The following is a 24,012-nucleotide window of genomic DNA, read 5'->3' as shown; positions in this document are numbered from 1 at the left end:
ATAGTATGCGCCATGTTGCCGGTCACGGTAGCCGAGCCGTCTAAGGCATGCACTGTCTTCGCTCGCTCGGAAGCCGGGATCGTGGGTTCGAATCCCACTCAGGGCATGGATGTTTATGTGCGTTTTTCTGTGTTTGTGTACAGGTAGAGGCCTTGCGACGAGCTGATCACTCGCCCAAGGAGTCCTACCGAATGTTTAAGATCTAGTAAACCGAAGTGAAACGGAGAGTTTCATGGAGGTAGGCCTAGGCCCAATTTGGGGCTGTAGCGCCACAGAAAAAAAAAATGCGCCATGTTACAACGCCATGTTAAGAACGCGTGAAGAATGGAATACCCTTTTGGTAAGTTTTTACAGGCTAAAGGAATATAGAAATTCTTTTAGGATAATGAATATACTTTTATTAACTGGGTGTGAAAATAACGGTTATGTGGTGTTTGCAATCAAGGCTTGAGACACCCATTGCAGTGAAAATAGCAATAAACAAGTGCTGTGAATTACATCCACTCACGTAAATTAAAACGACCGATAACATACCTACGTAACGCCCTGAAGTAAGAAATGAACTTGTACACCCGCTGTCACAAGAAGTTGAGCCGATGTAACAAGCACATTGCTCTTTATTTGAGAGCCAAGTCGCTGGAACTGAAGCAGAAATGTAGGTCTTTATAAACACAATATCTTGATACATCGGAAAATAAAATCAGTTCCAACAAGTTTGAGGACCAGAGCTGTTTTCTTGGTAAGAAGACGACGTTTATATGTCATCAAAAATATCATTTTAGTCATGTCTACAGTTACGTGCCCAGTATTAGACTTTGAGTTTACAATATGAATGAACTTACCACATTTTCTTTTTTTTTTTAATTAAATGCATTATCAATCCATGGCTCTACAGTCCTTGTGGACTTCGGCAGCTTATTAATCCTATACACAGTCCCTGGACGAGGGATCAACCCGTTACAAGGCCGTTACCTACACACAGAACAACACAAACACAGAATAAACCCAGACATCCATGTCTTGAGTGGGGTTCGAACTGACGATCCCAACGTTCGAGCGAGTGAAGATAGTTCATGCCTTAGACCCGACGACCGCTGTAATCGGCTGCTAATGGTATCACCATACAGTAATTATGAATATAATTAACCGTACTTTCAATTCAATGTCTTATTCTCCATCAGCAGCAGTTGATTAACACTGAACGTCTGGATAATTTTATACCAGTTTTGCTCTGAAGAAGTTTTAATAGATCTGAATTCCATTATATTCAGATCTGGAACTCTTCCGTCTCTATCTCCTGTTTTGCTGGTTGAGGACATCCCATAAATTGCTGATGTTGGCGGCAGTTCTCTCTATGTACTCCGGCCCCACCCTCCTCCGGGTTGTTAATATCGGATCGAGGATCGTTCACAGTAAAATAAAAGGAACGTGATCGCCGACTTCAACCTGATGACCATTACGGGTCTGACGGCCTGCCAGTGGAGGAACCTGCGCCGTCGAAAGGTTCATAAAGTTGGAACATTTGTTATAGTTTATTGTGAAGGTGACTGATAGTTTACTGACTGCCTATTTTTTTCCTTGGCACTACAGCCTCAGTGGGCCTAGGCCTGCCTCCATGAACTTCTCCGTTCACTTCGGTTTTTCTAGATCTTACACATACGGTAGGACTCCTTGGGCGGGTGATCAGCTCGTCGCAAGGCCTCTACCTGTACACAAACACAGAAAAACGCACACACACAAACTAAACAACCATGCCTTGAGTGGGATTCGAACCCACGATCCTGGTTTCCAAGCGAGCGAAGACAGTACATGCCTTAGACCGCTCGGCTACCGTGACCGGCACTGACTGCCTATAGAACATGATATTCACGTCTGCATTAAATGCAGTTTACTACGAATGTAATTACAGGAGAATAGTCTCATGAGAATGGAAAGCTGTGTAGATGTTTAAAAAACCCTCTGTTTATGTTGTGACATGTAGACGTTTCTAGGAAACGAATTGGCAAACACTTTTCTGAGGAGATACACAAACACAAACCATCGCTAGATGTTAAAACAAAGATGTTCGAATTGTCTGGTTACACATACAAATCTGTTCTTGTGAAGTTAAACTAAATATGCTTACGTAGATTATCGTAATTAGGGCACCTGATGATGGCACTATGTTGCCGAAACATGTCGTGAAGTAACAGGTGAAACTGAGTGCACTACAAGACGCCAACTGTATACATATCATAGATGATTACATAGAGTTAAAATTTATTTCCCCTTGTACACACCGTAATACCCTAATTTTTCGTCAAGTGTCCACACAAAAGACATGAATCAAACATCATTAAGATTCTAGTTATTTCTTGTTTGCGGATAGATACAGGCTTGTAAACTGCTGATCACTGAAAGCTCTTGCAATTGGGGGCTGGATCCAGCCCCGATGAGATTCTGCATGTTCCATGTATATTACATATGAAATGAAAATGACGACTAAAATTAACTTTTATGGCCCTAACATGCGTTAAGAAGTAATATGAGTGAACACTGGTGCATGCTCAGTGTTACGGTCGTTTATTAAAAATAATGTTCGACACAATTCGAAGAATGGGTGTTTATAACCGATGTCGGTTTGCGTTCGTTGTAAGTATACTGCGTTTGTTCCCCAGTGTGTTGCTTATGTATAATGTTTGATATGTTGTGTGTATGTATACATTTTTTGAGGAACGTGACGAGTTACTATGACAGTTTAATTTGGTTGTATATGTTGAGGTTTGTGCTAAGTTGTGTTCAGCGCAACTATCATCGATCTTAAAGAATGTCATAAGATGTTGACAGTATTTCATAATATTTGAAATTAAAATTACACATATTTTTATTAATAATATTGTTAAGTTTGCACATATGTAAACAATAATTTAATTATTTCTAATTGTTTATATTTTACATTTCTCAATAACTTAGTTTTGTGTTACTGAAAATATTATTATTAATTTGTTTGTTTGTTTGTTTACTTCACTGCATTAGTATGTTTTTCCTTCAGTGCTTGCCTGTAATTTGTCTTTAACTTTATGTTTTGTTTGTCCATAATGTATCTACAGTGTGCTGTGTCCGTAATTGGCCTTGTAACTGTTGACTCGACACATAAATAATAAATAATTGAATTGAATTATTATTATTACTATTAAGATTGTTATTCAAATTATATGAATTGCCTTGTTTTTACTGCGTTTGTTTCGTTCCTGTTTCTTTACACATACTCACTTTTTAACTGACCTTTTGTCGATAAGTTATAACGTAAATAAATATTTATTTAGTTGAATTATTAATCAGTTTTTAACTGTTTAAACTCCAGAACGCTTTATTCCAGACGTCATCTCGATATTTCATTTCTTGTTTGCTTTCTCTGGTACAAAATCAACTCTTCCTTCTGTTAAGAACACTGTTTTTCTGTATTGCTAGTGGGGTGGGACTAAGTCCCTTGTACTGCGGCCACTTCTGGCCTATTGTACCAGCCCCAGATGATAGGTGAGGGTGATTGTGGAGCAATTGGTGGAATGAAGATTGGCAGGGGAAACGGAAGTACTCGGAGAAAACCCGCCCCAGAACCACTTTGTCCACCACAAACCCCATTTGATCACACCCGGGGTCGAACCCGGCCGCCGCGGTGGGAAGCCAGCGACTAACCACTTGAGCTATGGTCTAAGAACACTGTTGGTCTCATTGCACCCTTTAGAAAATAAAGGAATCCTACACTTTTCATATGAGCGTTTTTTCAAGATTTAACCCTTCATTAGAGTTCATTATAGCTGCGAATAGCATCTGTAGCCTTTTAGATGATTTTAATAAGCATGTGATCTTTTGAGGAACCATTTAAGTTTCTAAATCCTGTTTAACTTACTGGTCATATTGAAGAGCTGACGTGTCATTTGTTTTGTTATAGTTGTTTAATGTTGTATACACTTCTATTGCTTGATTATTACAGGCTACTTGCTGTTGGTAAGCACACGAATAAATTAAATTAATTTGGCCATAGCTCAAGCGGTTAGTCGCTGAATTGGTTGAATTATTATTGTATATTATTTTACCGCTTTGGTACAAATAAAGGGAGATTCACATTGCTTACAACTGCCATATTTTCAGTCCTGCCAACACCACATTCGAGATAAGTAAATGAAGGTAAAGCTATATACAGGCCGTGGAGAATCATAGGGTTGTGAGACGTAGAGGTTCCCACATTTTCTAGACAATCGGCTCGCAGATGGCGGTGAGTTTGTCAGTCTTACACTCCGGCCATTTACCCCAAGAAAGATATTTTGTACCCATTTCTGTTAGAGGCTGAGTAGGCCTCAGGGCCATAGTGCAGTTGGTAGGATTAGGTCAATAGAAAAATTCAATGACCTCATCAGGAATCGAACCCGCGACCTTCCGGCTTGTAGCATAATGCCTCAACCAACTACGCTACCGCGTGCCTCCTTCGAGATAAGTAAAGCTACCATTAGACCTATTCTTTAACTATAATTCTTACTTGTTATACTTGTGGAAGGTACCGACTTTGAGACTCGTCCCCACGCACGGGCTATTCTGAACGAAGTTTTGTTGTCTGTATATTCTGTTGGTATAAATAACTTTAAAATAAGCCATGACCCGAAACTTCCCGATCCCTACTTTATCTTGCTCTCAGTCTTCATACGGCAAATAAAATCTGCAGTTAATACGGTCCAGAATCGGTCAAGAGTTATCATAATAAAATCCTTACGAACTTATAAATCTCACATATCAGTTTATTATGACCTTCGTGTTATCGTTAATAGTTCAACCCTTGGCTTCTGACAACACGTTAACCCTGCGATGAACCCTTATAACTTGTGCCCTGACCTTAGTCCGATGTTGTGACCTGGAGGTTATAGAATATTATACTATTTGGAGTTACTTCATAATTTCTGAGACCATGTCGTTGTTAATTCATTGTCGCGTGATTCTTATAACCTTCCATTTTAAATTATCACCATCACCGTTCTCCATATTTTTTGTAGAAACGTACTGCTCCAATTTTCAGGATTTAAGAGAAAGCCATGCAGACAGCTTGTTCTTTCCTTCTTCCTTGTTAAACGAAAGCTCATCTTGCTCTTGCTTGTTGCTTGCCCTACTTTTCTAATCTGAAGATGGAGGCAGTACGTTCCTGCGATACGTCGATGAACTTGCACCGGAGTACAAGGCGTCACATTCAAAGAGACAGTGCTGTGTGTAGCCACTGATATCAGAACCATAGGTCCAACACAATATGCTACAGATTATTAGGGACAAGTTGTTTCTAAATTACATTAACTGATGGCATCCATCTATGGAAATTGTGGTCTCGGATTGCTCAGAGAACAAGAAACACTGCATGTAGGTTCAGTACATTACGGCCAATTTACGTTTTTATAATGTTTTAATCCAAAGTAATTTTCAAACTAATCCAAAGTAATTTTCTAACGTATCCGATCACTGTTTACAGGATTCCTTCTGTTAAGTAGACAGTCGCTAATTGAATTACACAATATTTTGTTTAAATAGATGCCATTTACTCATATATTCTTGTTTTATTTCCATGTATTTATCTTTTGTTAAAGAATTTTCTTTTCAGTTAGCCAGTTTTTTTTTACGTTGTCTACTTCTGTAACTGTCTGTATTCTCTGTCTTAACTGTTCGAGTTACAAGCCTAGTCCATTATGGTGTCGTAGTTTTCATTGTACTAACTGTGATATCCTGAATTACCGGCTTGTCTCATCCTTCCTAGGTCCAATTATTGTATTGAACTCTTCTTTTAAACAGTTATAACTTATGATATCTCCGGGAAGTATTTGACGAAATACAACCTTACAAAACATCTGGTAAAATTTAATTTTTTGTAAGCCATGATCTTTAATGTTTTACAAACAAAGTTATGATCAAGGCCCGGATTTTGATGACGTCATCTTTTTTTTTCCTTGTATCCTATGCGATGCCCTTAAATATATAAATCTCGGATATGAGCTGCTGGTTACAGAAATATAAATTTTATATGTAATTTTTTTGTCATTTTTTGACATTTTTTCATTTTTGGGGTATTTCTTTTTGGTAAAGTTTTGGACTTTTAAGGGTATTTCTTGTCATTTTTGACCATCTTAGGGAATTTTTCTTCATATGTTTTCTGAAATGTGAATAATATGGAAGCGAAGTGTTCTTTCTTTTCTCCTTTAGGTCATTTTTCTGGATTTTTTCGGTCATTTTATAAGTCATTTTTGAATATTTTTAGGTCATCAAAATCCGGACCCTGTATATTACATTTTTGGGTCATATTTTAGGTCAATTTTCTGGATTTTTCGGTCATTTTTAAATATTTTCAGGTCATCAAAATCCGGGCCCTGATTATGATAATAACCGTCTTAGCGCTGAATATATTATGCCATGAATACTGGTTGTTATGGTCGAAATCCTAAACAGGTAAACCTACTTTTTAAATAAAAATCAAAATACCGCCGTCCCAGTTCATTCAGTTAGTCTGAATTTATTATGACTACAGAAATAATTCTGAAGTGATAGTAATAGGACCTTAATGAAAGCAACATTCAGTTCTCTAGGTCTACAGTGGTTACAGTACAGACAAAGAAACTTGCGCAGGAAGTTGTAGGAAGATTGCAGAGCGAAAGAGCAGCTGCTTCTGGCCCTGTTAAAGATTGGGTAAATGAACAGTAATGCCATCGTTATATTTGCAGACTCCGAAATGAGAAGCGGACACGCAAGTCGCGAGCCACTGAGTTCGCTTGCTCTTGTTTTCGACCCAGTTCCACATCTCTGAATTCAGATCTTCTTGAAATTTCTCTCGTTTTCGTCAAAATTGTCTCAGTCATCCCTTTTGAATAGATTTGAGATACCTGAAATCGTGTTTATTGCCTCATATTATTGAATTGCCATCAAGTTAGCGTATGTTACACTTTTACATTCTCTGCTTGAAACTCGTCGAGTTAACTAAGTGTTGGGTGTGTTAGTTCGACGCCCAGTTTGGCGAGGAAACCAGTTAAATGGCAGTCGCTCCTAATTGATAGGATACTGAACATCGCCACTGAATGAAGTTACATTGAAATGTGACGTCAGTTCTAACTAGTAGTTATATTCCGATGTCCTGAAATTATACCTGAGCATAAATCGCAGGGGTGTACGCGGTAGCGTAGTTGGTTTAGACACTATGCTATAAGCCGGAAGGTCGCGGGTTCGATTCCCATTGAGGTAATTGGATTTTTCAGTTTATCTAATCCTTCTAGTCGCACTATGACCCTGGGATCGACGCAGCCTCTAACAGAAATGAGTACCAGGAATATTCCGGGGGGTGAAGAGCGACAGATGCATAAGTCTGACAACCTCACCGTCATCTGTGAGCCGATTGTCTAGAAAATGTGGGAGCCTCGACGTCTCACAACCCTATGGGCCTCCACGGCCTGTTATATGGGTAGCTTTATATTTACCTTCTTAAGGCATCTACTGGGATAGCCTTATTAACACTGTTAATGACATAGTCACCACATCAGTCACCAAAAGTGCTCATTGTCCTTAATTGGACAGACTGTATGAATCTATCTCAAATAAAAAAAAATATTTACCTGTTTGGATACCGCAGGTCAACATTACGTGGCCACGTTATGCCTTCTAAAACAGATCTCAATGTACACGTAGTTTCAAGGTGGTTTATATGCTTTCCATGACTGTACTGTCAGTGACTGCAGAATCCAAGCCAAATGAAGGAACATAATCTGTACAATGTAAGACGTGAAACCATTAAAGTTCTCAGGACGAGAAAAGAAATACCAAAAAGATAAAATTAAAAGCGTGAAAGAAAAAATAAACTATATTACAGGCTTGTATATAGGCATAGATGATTTTAAGGGCTACCAACCTGGAACTAACCTGGTAGCAGATGAGCTTGGCAGTGTACGTGCAGATTCACACAGTAAACGTACTGAGAGGATCAAAGAATTGCTTCAGTCAACTATAAATGCATATTCGGCTGAAGTTCTCAAGCAGACTGAAAAGCGTACAGGTGAGCCACTGGTGCCTGATCGTATTTCTTTGAGAGGTTCAGATTTATATTGATAAATTGAAAAGATATCAGCCGTCTTGTATTGATTAAATCTAATCAGAATTGATCCAAGAAGGAAGTAGAATATTACATCCCGAAACACAGAAATGTATTCGTTCTATTCAGAAAATTGTATACGTGCAAGAGAAAGGCAAGGATGTAATGTAATACTTATTTTCGTAAATAGCAATAAAATTGAATATCGTTCTAATCAATTTCATACGAATGTATATCTAACAGTCCGCACGCAACGTTAATTTCGTATATAAAAGAAATTACTGCAGATCATCATGATGGTTTCCGACGTGTTGGTCGAAGAAACTCATTCACGTGCATTGGTGCCACAGAGACTATACAGCCTACCGAACGTCCACGAGCAGGATGTGCCACTAAGTGCTACTGTAAGCTGCATTGGCTCATCCACATCTGAACTAGCGAAATATTTGGCACATCTGGTTTTGCTGTTTAGTCGGACAGTCAGTACATCTTATTAAAAATAATTGCTTCACAGTAACCTTCAAGGAGCAGACATTTTATTGTTGAGCTACTAAGTCTCCAGTAGACAACACGTTGCTTTTGCATTTACAGGACTCCAAACACAGTATGTGGCCCTCATCAGACAGATTCTCTATTTGTCTATCTGTCTGTCTGTCTTTCTGTTGCTCTGTACTTCGTTTGTTGGACCTAGGCCGCTTTTTCAGTTTCTTAAGCCAATACAAAGTCTGCAGGACTGCCTGGACGGGGGATCAGCCAGTCGAAAGGCTGCTACCTACACACAGAACAACACGAACACAGAGTAAAAGCACACAGACATCCATACCTTGAGTTGGATTCAAACTCACGATATCAGCGTTCAATCTGGCGAAGACAGTTCATGGTTTAGAACGCGCGGCCACTGTGATCGGACTTTGGTACTCATAATATTACATTTTTCGTACACACATCAATTCGTTTGCTTAAAGTGATGGATTATGGTGCCGCAAGTTACACGTCATACCGTTCCCTTTGAACAAAGTTGTAGTTTGAAGTCATGACAGGCTCGAGTGCCGTTAAATCGTTCCAGAAGTTTCGCACGGGTCAGAATCTGTATACTTGAACACATACGATATATGCATAGTACACCGTCTCAGTATTTAAGTTGTTTAATTATCATTGGGTTTCTTGAAGGGTAAGATCGTTTGTGACCATTGTGATATTTGTAATTCAACGCTATTGACGCCAAAATTATCAAAGCGTTGTTAATTGAAGTAAAAAATTACTAAGAAACACTGAACATGGTTGAAAGATCGTCATTACAAAGTCTGTTAAGCTTTAGCATTTCGCAGGTGTGTGTTGCAATTAGCGTAAATGCCCACTGTAATATTTATTCTCCTTTCTTTTCAGATTCAGAAAGCAGCGTCAACGAAATAACGTACACCGAGATACCTTGGGGTGAGTGATGTATGATTTCGCTTTGCACACCGTACTCGGTTTTATTTTATTAAGATGTCATACAACGAAATAACCAGTTGAGTATGCAAATAGAATATATGTCCTATACTGTCACTACATTTTAGTGATTATAATCACCTTCACGACAGATCTTTCAGTATTGGCATCGCGTTCTTCTGGACGATTAAACATTAGAGCGTTTGACGAACACGGGAACATGGGAAAATCGCATGGAGCCGAAGCAAGCGTACGTTGATGTTCCAACAGTGGAAGTTGTGTCTCGCTAAAAGTCGATCTATCGAAAGTGCTCTGTAGGAAAAGGAATTATCATGATACAGATCCTGTATGTTCAGAACAGGTTTTCTCCTTTGGGACGAAAATTCTGCTACTTGAATTTATCAGTAATTCAAAAAGTAGAAAACTTGATCGAAGGTAATTGAAGTATAAGTTCGTACTGGCTAATGTTTTAAGACCAAATAGTCGAATAAGTAAGCCTCTGAATTTACGTATACCTATATTTCATTTCGACATTTGTACATATTTTTGGTTTCGGAGATTTTAGTATTTTCTGCTGGAGAATTCTGGTGATTTATTCTTTAGATCATGCTGGAAGGTCACATCTGATCATATATATCTGTTGTTTTTTTACATATCTGATTCTCCCACTAGTCCTCTTGTAAGAATTTCTGTTTCACGCAGGAGGTCTGTCGACCTGTTGCGTCTCCTAATTGAGCTGATCATTTCTTCCGATATATGCCAATATTTCTATATCCCGATGCTCTGTACTGAAAGATACAATTAGGTATTCTGTCTTCTTCAAATTCTTTATACGTGATGTGACCAAATTTCTTTTGTCCATATGTTTTTGAGCAACAATGAAACACCATGCGAACGAAACTCCACCCCAGTCATAACTCAAGCACAAATCATGTTTAACACAAAAGTTCTAAATCAAGATACTGTGTAACTCTCGGGAGCTTCCTCAAGGTAAAAAAGGTAAGAGCTATCCCTGTAACAGGCAGTGATGGCCCATAGGGTGGTGAGACGTCAAGGCTCCCACATTTTCTAGACAATCGGCTCAAAGATAGCGGTAAGGTTGTCAGCCGCGCCAGCCGCTCTTCGCACCCAAGAGGATTCCTGGTACTCATTTCTGTTAGAAGCTCAGCCGACCTCAGAGTCATAGTGCGGATGGAAGGTTTAGGTCAATTGAAAAAATCCACCTCGTCGGGACTCGAACCCGTGATATTCCGGCTTGTAGCATAGCGTCTCAACCAACTAAGCTACCGCATGCCCCCAGAAGCTTTCTAGTGTTTCCAACTGCTGCAAAAGAAGTAATTAATCAGTTCTGTTATTTGTCAGACACTGAACCTGTTAATATGTTCAAAAATATCACCAAAATTTGTGCAATGAATATTTGTTCTTCACAGCTGTTATTTTTATTGTTAGAATTATTGTGACCCTTAGAGCAAAGAGTAATATTAATGTAAACGCAACATGAATTCGCGTTCCGCGTTTGAAGCACAGACTACTTATTGCGTGGATATTCTTTGGTGGACCACCCGGATATTAAAGGGATCGTGTAGAGAATTTCGAATGGAATGCGAGTAAAATTTAATCAACATTTACATCCCCATGGTTTTTAAAATGAAAATAGTATACAGATTTTTCTTGCAAACATATTTTTGTTGGGCATAAATAAAGAATTAACACCAACTGACAGGCATTCTGTGTGACAGGTTCAAGTCAGACTGACCTTGAAAGTGGAGACCGACCACTTTGTAAGTTCTTTCGCGGAACACTGGTGGTCCGTGGACCGTGAGGTTGGGAAACTCTGCCTTAGATAATAAACCACGAAATTCGTAGGCCGATTTTAATATTCATTACAGAAATGTATGTTCTTTTGTTTCATTAGAAAAACTCCATGGACTTAAGGTTGCAAAAGCGTACCAGAATAATGTTCAGAAAGTAGTACGGCTCCATTTTAAACTCTGTGGTCTAATTCAATTATCTCTGAAACCACAAAGATATTCAGAGTAAACCAAAATCCGAAGCGACAATAAGAAAAGTATGTTGGTTCTTGAAGTGAAAAGGCGAAGGTAAAAGATGGTAGCAAAAACTGATCTCCAAGAAAGTATTTTTCTTTCAATGGCTCTTCCAGCCCATTCAGGGCCCTGGCCTCTTATTCAGTTCCGTAATCATTTTTCACAGACGGTTGGACTCCTTGGACGGGTGATCAGCTCGTCGCAAGGCGTCTACCTAAACAGAGGACGACACAAATACAGAGTAAACGCATACACACACCAAACATCCGTGCCTTAAGTAGGATTCGAACCCGTGATCCCAGCGTTCGAGCGAGCGAAGACAGTTCATGCCTTACACCGCTTGTCTTCTGTGACCGGCTTCAAGAAAGTGCATTACAATCAAGACAGAAGGGAAGAGAGACTGGACCCAATGCGCACGTGCAGACCATGAAAGTTGCAAGTCGGAATGTCAGGTGGACTGAAGAGATTTGAAACAGGAACTCCCCGATCATCAGTCCGCCACGTCATGTACCTGCCGCGAGATAAGTTTCTTCGATTTGCAATTGAGACCATACATTCATATACGGACTAATTTGATATTGCTGGTGGACTAAATGTTATGTTATTTTATGACGCCAAACCCATCATCGTCGAATGAGCTATTGTCGGATGCCTTTTCGTAACTAATCGGGAAGCACTGGTTGTGGACTATTTAAATTTTGCTGTCCTTACATTTTCCTAGTGAAAAAGAAACATGCCACAATACATCATCTTGGTTGGTACCCTACTGGATCCGAACCTGTTACCTTCAGAGTGCGAGCCACACAGCATGACAACTGCAACGCTATTAAACTGTGTAGGTCTAATTCACTTAGGTGGGCGGAGAGCATAAAACACGCAAGGGGAGGTAATCAATGCATACAAAATTTTGGTCGAAAGCCCAGATGTAAAAATGTCACTTGGAATATCGGAGTAAGAGTGTCTGAAATAAATATGGAGGTAGAGTGTGAACTGGATTCATTTTGCTCAGGACAAGGATCAATAACGAGCTTTTGAGACCAGTGTAATGAACCATCGTGTTCCATAATAGGTGAGTAATTTCGTGACATTTTTCATTCTTGGATTGCAACGAAAATGAGTTCTTCGGTAGTTTGACCATAATTGGCCCGTTGCTCCGGCAACGGAGCGTTTGTTGGAATGAAAATTGACAGGGGAAACCGATGTATCCGGAGAAAACCTGCCACGACACTACTTTGGAAACCTGAAATCCTAAATATACAAACCTGGAACTGAACTCGGGCCGCTGTGGTAAGAAGCAGGTGGCTAACCGCATGAGCTATAGCAAAGCCACAACTTCTTTACTAGCTAAGCGACTATTGCTCTTTTAAAAAGACTCTACTCCGAAGAGTTAGCAAGTTAATGTAATTCATTTGTTCCCTAACACTTCCTCATTGGTTATCTTTCATTTGAATCCATCTTGTCTTGAAGATGCCTTGGACAAATTGTTCCCCACTCTGTTTTATAATTTATCACAGTTCGTTCATCTACCTTTGTTCGGGCTCCAGCGTCATAGTAGAAAAACGAAACCCCAGAACAGGAAATAAACAACGGATTACTGCTAACATCTCTGACTGACAATATTCGAAGGCCATTGTAGGAACAGGCCCAGAGAAATAGAGATGTTGTCTGTTTATATTATTGTGATGATATCAAGTTTACAACCTCGTCCCTTGGTTTTCACGGCGTCTTGTGCAGCAGGTGTTAAAGCTCCCCAGTTTATTGGCTTCTGGAATAATAAAAGTACCGCACACCTCTGCTGTGAAAACACTGACCTCTGAGCTAGGGTCAAGAGCTGTTCTAAATGGCCAATACTTTGCTTCACTTTAGTTTATTGCAGGCGGGAGTCCATTGTGTAACACAAACATACATATATACGAGTATATGGACACATACACACATATATAATTAGCATATGACATTTTTCTACGGTTGCTGCATCGACCCGTTTGACACGTAGGAGCATGAAACCAGTTTCCTTACAATTTGCTGCATTCTAGTGTTGTTTTCCTCGTAATACATAAAATAATAGGCTGTGGTGCAGAACAGACGTTCCCAAATTTCTCTCGAAAGATCTTCGTTCTACAGAAGCCAGATGACTGTACATCGAGTCTCTGGGACTTATTTTGGAACTTCTACACAAGAGAGAACGAAATAAAATATAATAGAATATTAATGAAGTTACATAATATTTAACTTGATAATTATTCATCAGTAGTTGCTTTATTCTCCGATTGCATAAGAACCTATAAAGCCCAGTGACCGTTGGCTACTTTTATAAGACACTGACGCAGCGTCCTTCAAGATGAAATTGAGGTTCTTGGAAAATATTTGTTTTTTAAATGCTAGGTTCCAAACCAAGAGAGATGAAGTGACAGGAGGTTGGAGAAAACTGCATAATGAGGAGCTTCATAACTTGTACTCTTCTCCGAGTATAATTAGAATGATCAAGTCAAGGAGGATGAGGTGGGCAGGGCATGTAGCACGAATGGGGGAGAGGAGAAATGCATATAGGATACTGGTGGGAAAGCCAGAAAGAAAGAGACCACTGGGAAGACCAAGACGTAGGTGGGTGGATAATATAAAAATGGATCTTAGAGAGATAGGATGGGATGGTATGAATTGGATTTATCTGGCTCAGGATAGGGACCAGTGGAGGGCTCTTGTGAACACGGTAATGAACCTTCGGGTTCCGCAAAATGCTGGGATTTTCTTGAGTAGCTGAAGAATTGGCGGCTCCTCCAGAAGAGCTCAGCTCAGTGAGTAAGTAAGTAAGTAAGGTTCCAAACGGCCACCAGCCACCACATTATATCATCGCCCAAAATATGACTGCATAAATTAATAACTAAAGATTAACTTCTACAATTTCAAGTCCCTAACATCAGAATGCAACCCTTAGGCATGTATAAAAATGAGCCATCGTTGGGCAACGTATCTCCTGGGTTGTGTTTGTTGAGTGTGGAACATTTCATTATTAACCTGCTGAAGTATCTTTGGGGTTTTGCACATTATTACCACTAGGGCTCACGTGCTTTGCCTAACGCAGTCATTTGTAACTATACGGAGGCCACGGAGAGGGGTCCCATGGATGGTGGGAGTGACGCTCACTCTGACTACTGTTGTATGCTCCTACAGCATTCCCAGGCCAATGTCAAGAGGCCCCAAGCGTTTGCTGCTAGGGAAGCTAATCACTTCTAACATTCGTGTGATCACAATGACTAGATGACAGGAGCGGCTTGTAGGGAAGTGTAATGGAAGAGAAGGAGTAACAGTCTGACTGCTCATGAAGCAGCGCCCAGCTCTGTCCTGCTTGAAACAACACTGGCCGGCACTAAAGTCACCGTTTCTCGTCTCCAAACAACATTAGTCACGCATTTTGCCGATTGTATGCTTTAAGACTTCTGTCTCCTGTGATACAACGCCCATATTTTCAGGCGAAATCCAACTGACGTTCCTCCGAATTGTCGGTTGGCTTTCACTGGATTACACGGCGGTATGTTCCGGAAGATAGCCGGTCACGGTAGCCGAGCGGTCTAAGGCATGCACTGCCTTCGGTCGCTCGGAAGCCGGCATCGTGGGTTCGAATCCCACTCAGGGCATGGATGTTTGTGTGCGTTTTTCTGTGTTTGTCTACAGGTAGAGGCCTTGCGACGAGCTGATCACTCGCCCAAGGAGTCCTACCGAATGTTTAAGATCTAGTAAACCGAAGTGAAACGGAGAGTTTCATGGAGGTAGGCCTAGGCCCAAATTGGGGCTGTAGCGCCACAGAAAAAAAAAAAAGAAAAATGTTCCGGAAGATAGAACTCCTCCTGGTACCGGCTGTGAGTACCACAAGCCCAACAGCGATGTCTGCTCCGCTAGACTTATCGGCATGATCTTTGAACGCTGCAATCTTGCGAATGCACTCTCAACGTCTGGCGCTGAAATGAATCTCACAACATTCCTTCGGTTTTCATCTTGAGTTGGGACCTTGACTATGCCACACGCGGGCTGAACGAGAGATTGTTAAATCGTGGCTCCACTGTAGAGGAAGATGTGGGGTATGACTTCTGTCTGCTGCGTTCCAGTAGCAGGGACATCTAATCGCGCCCATGGGTTGCTGTAGGATGGGTCATACGTTGTCTGTTTGCAATGGTCACTCGCAGTGCGTGAATGCCAAGTTACCAGCAGCAGCTGATGGACGCTGTTCGTAATGCTGCCACGTCTGTCACAGCACTGACCTGCGCTTCAGGTGTGGCCGTGCGTGTGACTCTGCAGGGTTGCCTGTTACGTTGCCTGCACACGTTGAGTTTGGAAACTCTGCTAGTATTTATATTATTTTCCCATTGNGACATCTAATCCTGCCAATGGGTTGCTGTAGGGTGGGTCATAGAATGCTATGAAGTAAGAACCCGGTGCTTGGGGATATAATTGGGCCACCCTGTCACTGGGGGACAAATATAGAAACGTGGTTCTCCAGGCTGGGGGTTGGGCGCAATGCTGACGACCTTGCTCCGTAAACAATTATTGTTACGAAATCCGAAGAAATGAAAACCGGATACAGTATAGTACAATCTTCTAAGGAAGACTAAGACTCAAAAAAGGTTGTTTTGTTAATTTTTAAGTAACTAAGCAATAATCGAAGTTCGATTTCCGGCAGTTCCGAGCATCTTTGGAGCTCAATTAGCTTAATTTCCAGTGGGTGACCATGACTCTTTCCCTAGTATTAAAGCGGTCTGAGCGTTAAGTTGAACGCTTAACTCCATGAAGTATCAGAGTTCAGAATGGGTTTCAAGGCATAATACTAAACCACGGAGATAAATGAACCATTCCTTATACGATTATTTTCATGTTCAGCGTTGCAGTTTCTTCCATGCGAAGTGTGCACAAGTCAGCACTGTGTAACTTCAAAAGAAAACAAATCAGTATTTGAAATACGTATAGGGGGCACTCAGTAGCGTAGTAGTTGAGGCACTATGCTACAAACCGGAAGGTCGCGGGATCGAATCNTTTCCAATTGACCTAATCCTCCCAGCCGCACTATGGCCCTGGGGTCGACTCAGCCTTTAACAAAAATGAGTACCAGGAATATTCCTGGGAGTAAAGGGCAACCGGCATGTAAGGCTGACAACCTCACCGCCATCTGTGAGCCGATTGTCTAGAAAATGTGGGAGCCTCAACAACTCACAAACCTATGGGACTCCACGGCCTGTTAAAGGGACGCCTTTACTTATTTTTTATTTTAAATATAACGTTGCAGTGTTGATAGTCGACCTGTATGTAATAGTGACGTTGGAATCAGGTGTCCTGAAGCGGGTTACGGAGAAAACAGTCACAGTCTGTCATATATGACAACTGAAACGTACAAATGAGTTACTCGTAGTTTTAAATCAGAGCTTTATTGTTTAGATATAAATTGCTTTTCTGAGATGAATTGTAAGATCATCTGTCTTCTGCACTTCATAAAATTTGACGACGATGTAAATTACACGCCAGATTTGGCCTCTGCAGTATTTTAGTTTGAGTTGCCATGATTCACCAGGGAGAAGCCGTGTTGACTGGCTGTGCTGGTGACGCTACGTGGGAAGTGACTACGTCTTACCACAAGAGAGTGCCTACTTCGCTTTGTCGAGATATACTGAATATTTAAGTAGGGAAACAGGAGAATATTCCATGTATGCATAATGTGCAAAGTCTTTTTTCTATGATTCACTATTTATAGAGAAAAATTATCAAAATTCGGTTTAACCTTCTGGTAGGTAATGGCTATATTCAGCGTCTATGACCAAACTAAATTCGTTCAACAATATTTAATGTAGTTTCTCAAAACCAAATTTAATCTAAATCCTTTTATTAGTTTTGAATATGAAACATGCAGAAAGGACTGTGGATTGGGTGGGTAGACATACCTTTCCATTACGTGTTTATTTTGTGTGTTTTGTTTCAAAGAACGCATAAATGGAACAGATCCAAAATTAAGTTTTCTGATCCCTTAGACGAAATCCCACAAGTGTGGTATAATAATTTAATGAAAGACATTCGAAACAGTGATCTATTTCAGATCGCCAACACTGAATTCATGAATTGAGAGCTACTTTCTGAAGCTATCCCAGACGAATTACGCCTGCCCTGACATGTCTTGTATGGTTTTCCTTAGTCCCTCCATGCCGAGGTACTACTCCTAAATACTTCACAACTGATTTCCCTATCACCATTTGCATTTCGGCATACTTAACAATTTACCTTTTCTCACTCGAAGCCAAATAACAGTTGCAACTTCTACTGCGCGACTTACGGCACATAGCAACGCCGTGAACAGTTGCTGGTTCTTAATTTATGGAACCCTAAAGTTCATCACCGTGCTGGGATTTGCTCCATATCCTGAGTTACATCATAGGAGCCGGGATAGGGCTGTTTGTATACCGACTGGCTACCGGTTGGATGACAGAGGGGTCGGAGTTCGAGTCCCAGTAGGGTCAAGAATTTTCTCTTCTCCACGTCGTTCAGACCGGCTCCGGGGTCTACCCAGCCTCCTACCCAATGGGTAATAGGGGCTATCTTTCCCCCGGGGTAAAGGGGCAAGGGCGTGAAGCTGACCATTCACCTCCAACTAAGGTCGAGGTCAAGAAAACGTGGATCTATACATCCACTCCCCCATACGCCTTCATGATGTAGTGCTTAATTAGTTAAGCACAGGGACAGCTTTACCTGTTTCCCTGAGTTATATCTGTAACATTACAATAGTCTATAAGACAGAATAACCCTTATCATATCTACGAATTATGGGAACCAAAATTAATAACCCCAGCGAAGCCTCACAAATAAATGTTGGTACTTGGAATTATGTTTATTATTTGGGATTTTAAAGAGTCTCTTGAGATATTTTAGTGTCTATTTGTCGAATATCCATTTACTATTGCTCTTCTGTCTTCGAATGAATCTTTCAATTCATGCATCGCCGTTAAGTAATTCATAAAACAAATGTTCAGCAGTTGCTGAGATCTATGATATTATGCTTTTATATCGGAGGAGTGGACAGTATAGTACATAATTCGTGATAGTGAAAGCAGCTAGCTACAAAAGTTAAATATCCTAGAAGTAGGTAGATGTCTCTTCTAAAGCTTGCAAGAGACTACGAGTAATAGTGAANTTGACATTTGTCAATATATATGATGGACATATATTTTAGTTATTTTAAAGTGAAGACAAGGCATACAATGTACTAGTTTGACGTGAATTGAGTAGCACCTGAAGATGGCATTCTTATGCCGAAACATGTAGTGAAAGTGAGAGAAGAAGATAGATAAGTGTATGCACTGCAAGACGGAATAAACAAATCATGAACAAACAAATATGACAGCTCGCACATTGACCTCCTTAACGACATCTCTCTGAGGAATTTCTATGAAGAACCTCTCGCGACTGAAATCTCCTGGACTGAACTTCCATGCGGACCGAATATAGATCACCAAGTTCAATGGTTCGCTCATTTTGTTATTATTTATTTTGTCCGTTGCTACGAAACGTACGTCAATATCGGGTCAACGCTTTGATTTCTCCAAGCGTGTTCGTTGCTATGAAATGCGCTTTTAGCTAGTCGTTGTCTAGCAATGGACTATTCCTTCACAATACGAAAGTTTTGGAGGAACCTGTTGCCTTCATCGTCTGGTATCCACCATCCTGGAGATGGAGACAGAAGGTTCGTCCAAAACGTCGGTGCCCATCTACCAGTTTTTACGACGTTACATTCCAGAAGACATGAACTTCAGACCTGACGAGCAGAAACAGGAACACTGCATGGAGTCACTAGTGACTTTTGGGAACACATTTAAAAGCTTAATCGTATACCGTATTACTGTAAGACTGCTACATCAGCACATAAAGAATCTGCTAATTAGGGTACTAAAACTGGACAGTTGTAACCCTCAAATGGAAATCAGGGCTCACTTAAAATATGGACCTGGCCAAGGTTTATTATCACTGATGAGCAAGAAACTTCGCTGTACATAAAATATAATCCAGAAGCCATAACGCGAACGGTGCCGTGATGTGGTTTCGAAATTAATAGCTAACAAGGATCCCAAGTTATTTCTGTTCTGAAGGAAAAAATTGGGTTTCCTGTCTTGGGATAACCTCATGCCAGATACACTGAGGCCCAATCAGGCATTTTAACGGTAAGTTGGAGGTTATAATAATTATGCCAAAGACAACAATTGTCTTAGACCTGCATGTTTCAGCGAGAAGTCGCTAGAGATGCCTAGATGGTTTCATTCATTCATCAGTAATCTGTCAAGACGACAGGTCCACAGTCTCTTCAAAAACAGTCCCTCCACTTGATGCGATCTAGAGCTTTCTCCTTCATATGACAGTATCCTCATCCAGTATTTAGGTATTCAGTGGTGTGGTTATTGAGTTAAACATTCTAGTTATTTATTGAGTCAGGGGCGACTCGTCTCAAAAGGCCAGAGGTGCCGGGACCCACCAACATTTAACGTCATAATGTATGACCTTTTTAATAAGTTTCGAATGTATTTGCATTTGCTATTATACAAAAGCATTTGGAGGATTCTTAAATGTGTCTGTGGTTTTTATGGAAGAAAAGAATCTTTCAGAATCTGCAGAGAATTTTCTCAAGGTACAAGAAGCTCATGACCGCCTCTCTGGTCTAGTGGTCAGAGTTCCTGGCTACAGATTCAGAGGTCCCGGGTTCGATTCCTGGCACTACCATATTTTCTGAGAAGTGGTGGGTCTGAAACGGGTTCCACTCATCCTGCCAATCTCCATTCCACCAGTTGCTCAACAATCACCCTCACCTATCATCTGAGGCTGGTACAATAGGCCAGAAGTGGCCGCAGTACAAGGTACTTAGTCCCACCCCACTAGCAATAAAAAAACCGTTTCCTAGCAATGGATGTACATGTAACATTATTTATACCAAAACAGCAAGTTTTTGAGCTTGAGGTAATAGGAGAGCGCAGCCCTTTTATTTAAAATATTTTTGTCAATACGCAGGCCAAAGTTGCTCAATGATGTGACTGCGGTGGTATAACAACAAAGGAACGTTGAAATAAGAAGATAAGTTTCAATTTTTTCTATAATATAGGCTTTGGAGGCGGAGACACGTTTCCTTCGGCCCTGGCGCCACCTGTTCAGACGGGCACTAGCCGCCATTGCCTTTTGTTCATTAGTACCTTAGCCAGGGAATTAGCTTTCTACAGGCTTAAGGCCTCGAATGTTTCGGCGTGTATTTAAAAAATACGACTGGTGTAATAATAATAAGTGTTGAACGTAAAAATGGCAGGCCTATTTGGGAAAGCGCCGGTCACGGTAGCCGAGCGGTCTAAGGCATGTACTGTCTTCGCTCGCTCGGAAGCCGGGATCGTGGGTTCGAATCCCACTCAGGGCATGGATGTTTGTATGCGTTTTTCTGTGTTTGTCTACGGGTAGAGGCCTTGCGACGAGCTGATCACTCGCCCAAGGAGTCCTACCGAATGTGTAAGATCTAGTAAACCGAAGTGAAACGGAGAGTTTCATGGAGGTAGGCCTAGGCCCAAATAGGGGCTGTAGCGCCACAGAAAAAAAAATATGGGGAAGCAGTGAACATTTATTGTGCTATGCTTCACTAGGGACTAAGAAGCCCGAAATTAATATCACCACTCGGGCGTTAATTCGCTTCGGAATTCCCGAAATCCATAACAAACGCCATTCACAAATAAGGTGTGGAAAAACACAAGAAGACATTAATTGTAACATATACTTTCTGATATAACCTAACGTTCCATTTTATTTCATGAAAATTTTTACACAAAATGGCGTGTTCTGGCTGGTATTCAAAGGCATTGCGTTCTGAATAGCCTGCCGGAAGAGTTAATGAATTTAAAATGTTTCCAAAATAAGCCCTCAATGGTATTTAGATATGGAGAGACCTAAATTGGGAACCGTAGTGCAGAAAAGTAGTCATAAATTACCTCACGTATAGTGGAACCTGTATTTTAAGTTATAAAAGATAGCGGTTAAACCAGGGATAAAGTACCGAGGCCGTATACATGGCGTGGTAGAGGAACAGTTCAAATGGCAGAAAGTAGATATTTAAGACCATCATATAAATTGAATGGATCGAGAAAGGATGCTGAATAATTTCGTTGGTGGTTCCGCGATATTAGGAGTAACTTCATAACTCAATTTCCCTTGCTTCTCCCTGAAGATAAGGGCAACAGGTTCCCCCACAACGTCGATAAGCACCTTCGAGATTACAGTACCAGGACTACAATATTTAATGATTTATTAATGCCCTTACTGTTTATATTGTATCGGTTCGTAAGTCAATGGAACTGACTTGTTTGTTCGTGCTTCAGAAATTGATTTCAATTAAGAAAATTGCTGGGCAGTTGAGTAACCACGTATTCGGTTAGTTTGAATCTTTCGTTATTGCTATTGAAAGGTACAGTACACGACTACGTACAGCACACATATAATAATAAGGCAGGCTGTCCCAATAGACTCATTCTCTAATCTAATTTGAATGCAGTTTGAATGGACACCTTTCATCTTAGTAAATGTTAGCTACCAAACATGGCTGAAACTGGTTTCTTTCTTTCTTTCTTTCTTTCCTTCTTTTTGTATACATTGTGAAACACAGCGAAGAAAAATAACAGTCCAGTTGTATCACTCCTCTGGTTGCACCGGATGCATTCCCTGTTCCACATTGGCAATTATTACTAGATACGCAGTAACATTACAGGGATCCAGTTTACCGTGGAAAGCCAGAAGTCTATAGAGGCAATAGGCAAACAGCAGTTTACTTTTCTAGCCGTCAGATATAAAGACAACTTCTGAATGATCTAACGGGATATCTAAATAGAATACGTGTGAAGTAAAGCGTTATTTATTTACAGAAGGAAACTCAGTTTCGGCAATACAATTTGTTTGAATGTGACGTCACTTGTTTGTTTCGTAGAGACAAAAAGGTAAAGTTATCCCCGTAACATGGCATGGAGGCCCATACGGTTGTGGGACGTCGAGGTTGCCACATTTTGTAGATAATCGGAACACAGATGGCGGTGAGGTTGTTAGCCTTACGCACACGCCGCCCTTTACCCCCCTACGAAGTTTCCTGGTATTCATTTCATTTAAAGGGCGAGTCGACCCGATGGCCATATTGCAGCTGGAAGGATTGGGTTAACTGAAAAATTCAATGACCTCATCGGGAATTCAACCCGCGACCTTGCGGCTTTTAACATAGTGCCTCGACTAACTACGCTACAGTGTGCCCCCATAAATACGGGTTACGACATAAAATTATTAGTTAATTTGAAGATAGCATGTACACAGAGCCGGTCACGGTAGCTGAGCTGTCTAAGGCTTGTACTGTCTTCGTTCGCTCGGAAACCGAGATCGTGGATTCGAATCCCACACAAGGCATGGATGTTTGGTGTGTGTATATGTTTATTCTATGTTTGTGTTGTCCTGTGTGTAGGTGGAGGCCTTGCGACGAGCTGATCACCCGTCCAAGGAGTCCCACCGTCTGTAAAAGCGATCAATGAAACTGAGAAATCAGCCCTGTGCTCCAAAGTGGGAGCGAAGATGAAGAAAAAATGTAGACGGAATGCAAGAAGACAGAATTATTACAGTGGCATATAGAGCTGCACATTTTCCACAAAGAAAGTGCGACATAGGAGGATCTAGTAGATGAGAACACACAATTAATATGTGCGCCTCGAAAAGGGCTTCAAGAAACCAAATCTTTGTGGAAGAAGCAGGTGTGAGCAGAACGAAGAAGATGTGAATGAATGAAACGTGCTCGGGATCATGCCAAACAGTGAGCTACTCGTACAGTAGGCGTATAAAGGTTCGGCCACACAGAGCGCTACGCTATGTTCGCTACGTACGCTACGTACGCTATGTACACTCTGCGACGCAGCTAACATAGGGAACTTAGCGTACGTAGCGTACGGAAGTCTGTGTGGCCAGTCACATTGGCAATAAAGGGAGATATTTTTCTGTTCGTATAGCGAACATAGCGTACGTAGCGCTCTGTGTGGCCGAACCTTAAGTTTCCTACAACGTGTTTGAGGATATGTATACCTTGAGCAGGTAACCGTACAGAAGAAAACTCCTATGTCTCCGGCGATATCTCCAGTACAGCAATTGCATTCCCCCCATACTTTGCAAATCTGATCTACAAGTTGTAACAACGTAATGATATCATGATTTACGCCACTATCTGACGATAACACAACTTCACATATATTTTAGACATGTTATTGAGCCGGGATAGCGTAGTCGGTATAGCGACTAGCTGCGGGCTGGACGAATGCGTGGTCTGAGTTCGAGTCCCGGTAGGGTCAAGAATCTTGTCCACGTCGTCCAGACCGGCGGCCCACCCGACCTCCTATACAATGGGTATCGGGGGCTCTTTCCCTGGGAGTAAAGCGGCAG

General features: G+C 41.0%; 1 protein-coding gene across 1 annotated transcript in view; it reads left to right on the top strand.

Moving 5' to 3' along the window:
* The window catches only part of LOC111864032 (serine-rich adhesin for platelets), a 622,801-nt gene that overhangs the window by 255,271 nt on the left and 343,518 nt on the right, over positions 1 to 24,012 (top strand). The window contains exon 4 of the mRNA XM_023850976.2: positions 9,470 to 9,517. Coding sequence (XP_023706744.1) covers positions 9,470 to 9,517 — 48 coding nt within the window. The remainder of the gene's footprint in view (positions 1 to 9,469; positions 9,518 to 24,012) is intronic.

This window comes from Cryptotermes secundus, unplaced genomic scaffold, assembly GCF_002891405.2.
Source record: "Cryptotermes secundus unplaced genomic scaffold, Csec_1.0 scaffold303, whole genome shotgun sequence".
In the NCBI taxonomy this organism is placed as follows: Eukaryota; Metazoa; Arthropoda; class Insecta; order Blattodea; family Kalotermitidae; genus Cryptotermes; species Cryptotermes secundus.
The sequence above is the reverse complement of the archived record's forward strand: the minus strand, read 5'-3'. Positions and strand labels throughout refer to the sequence as shown.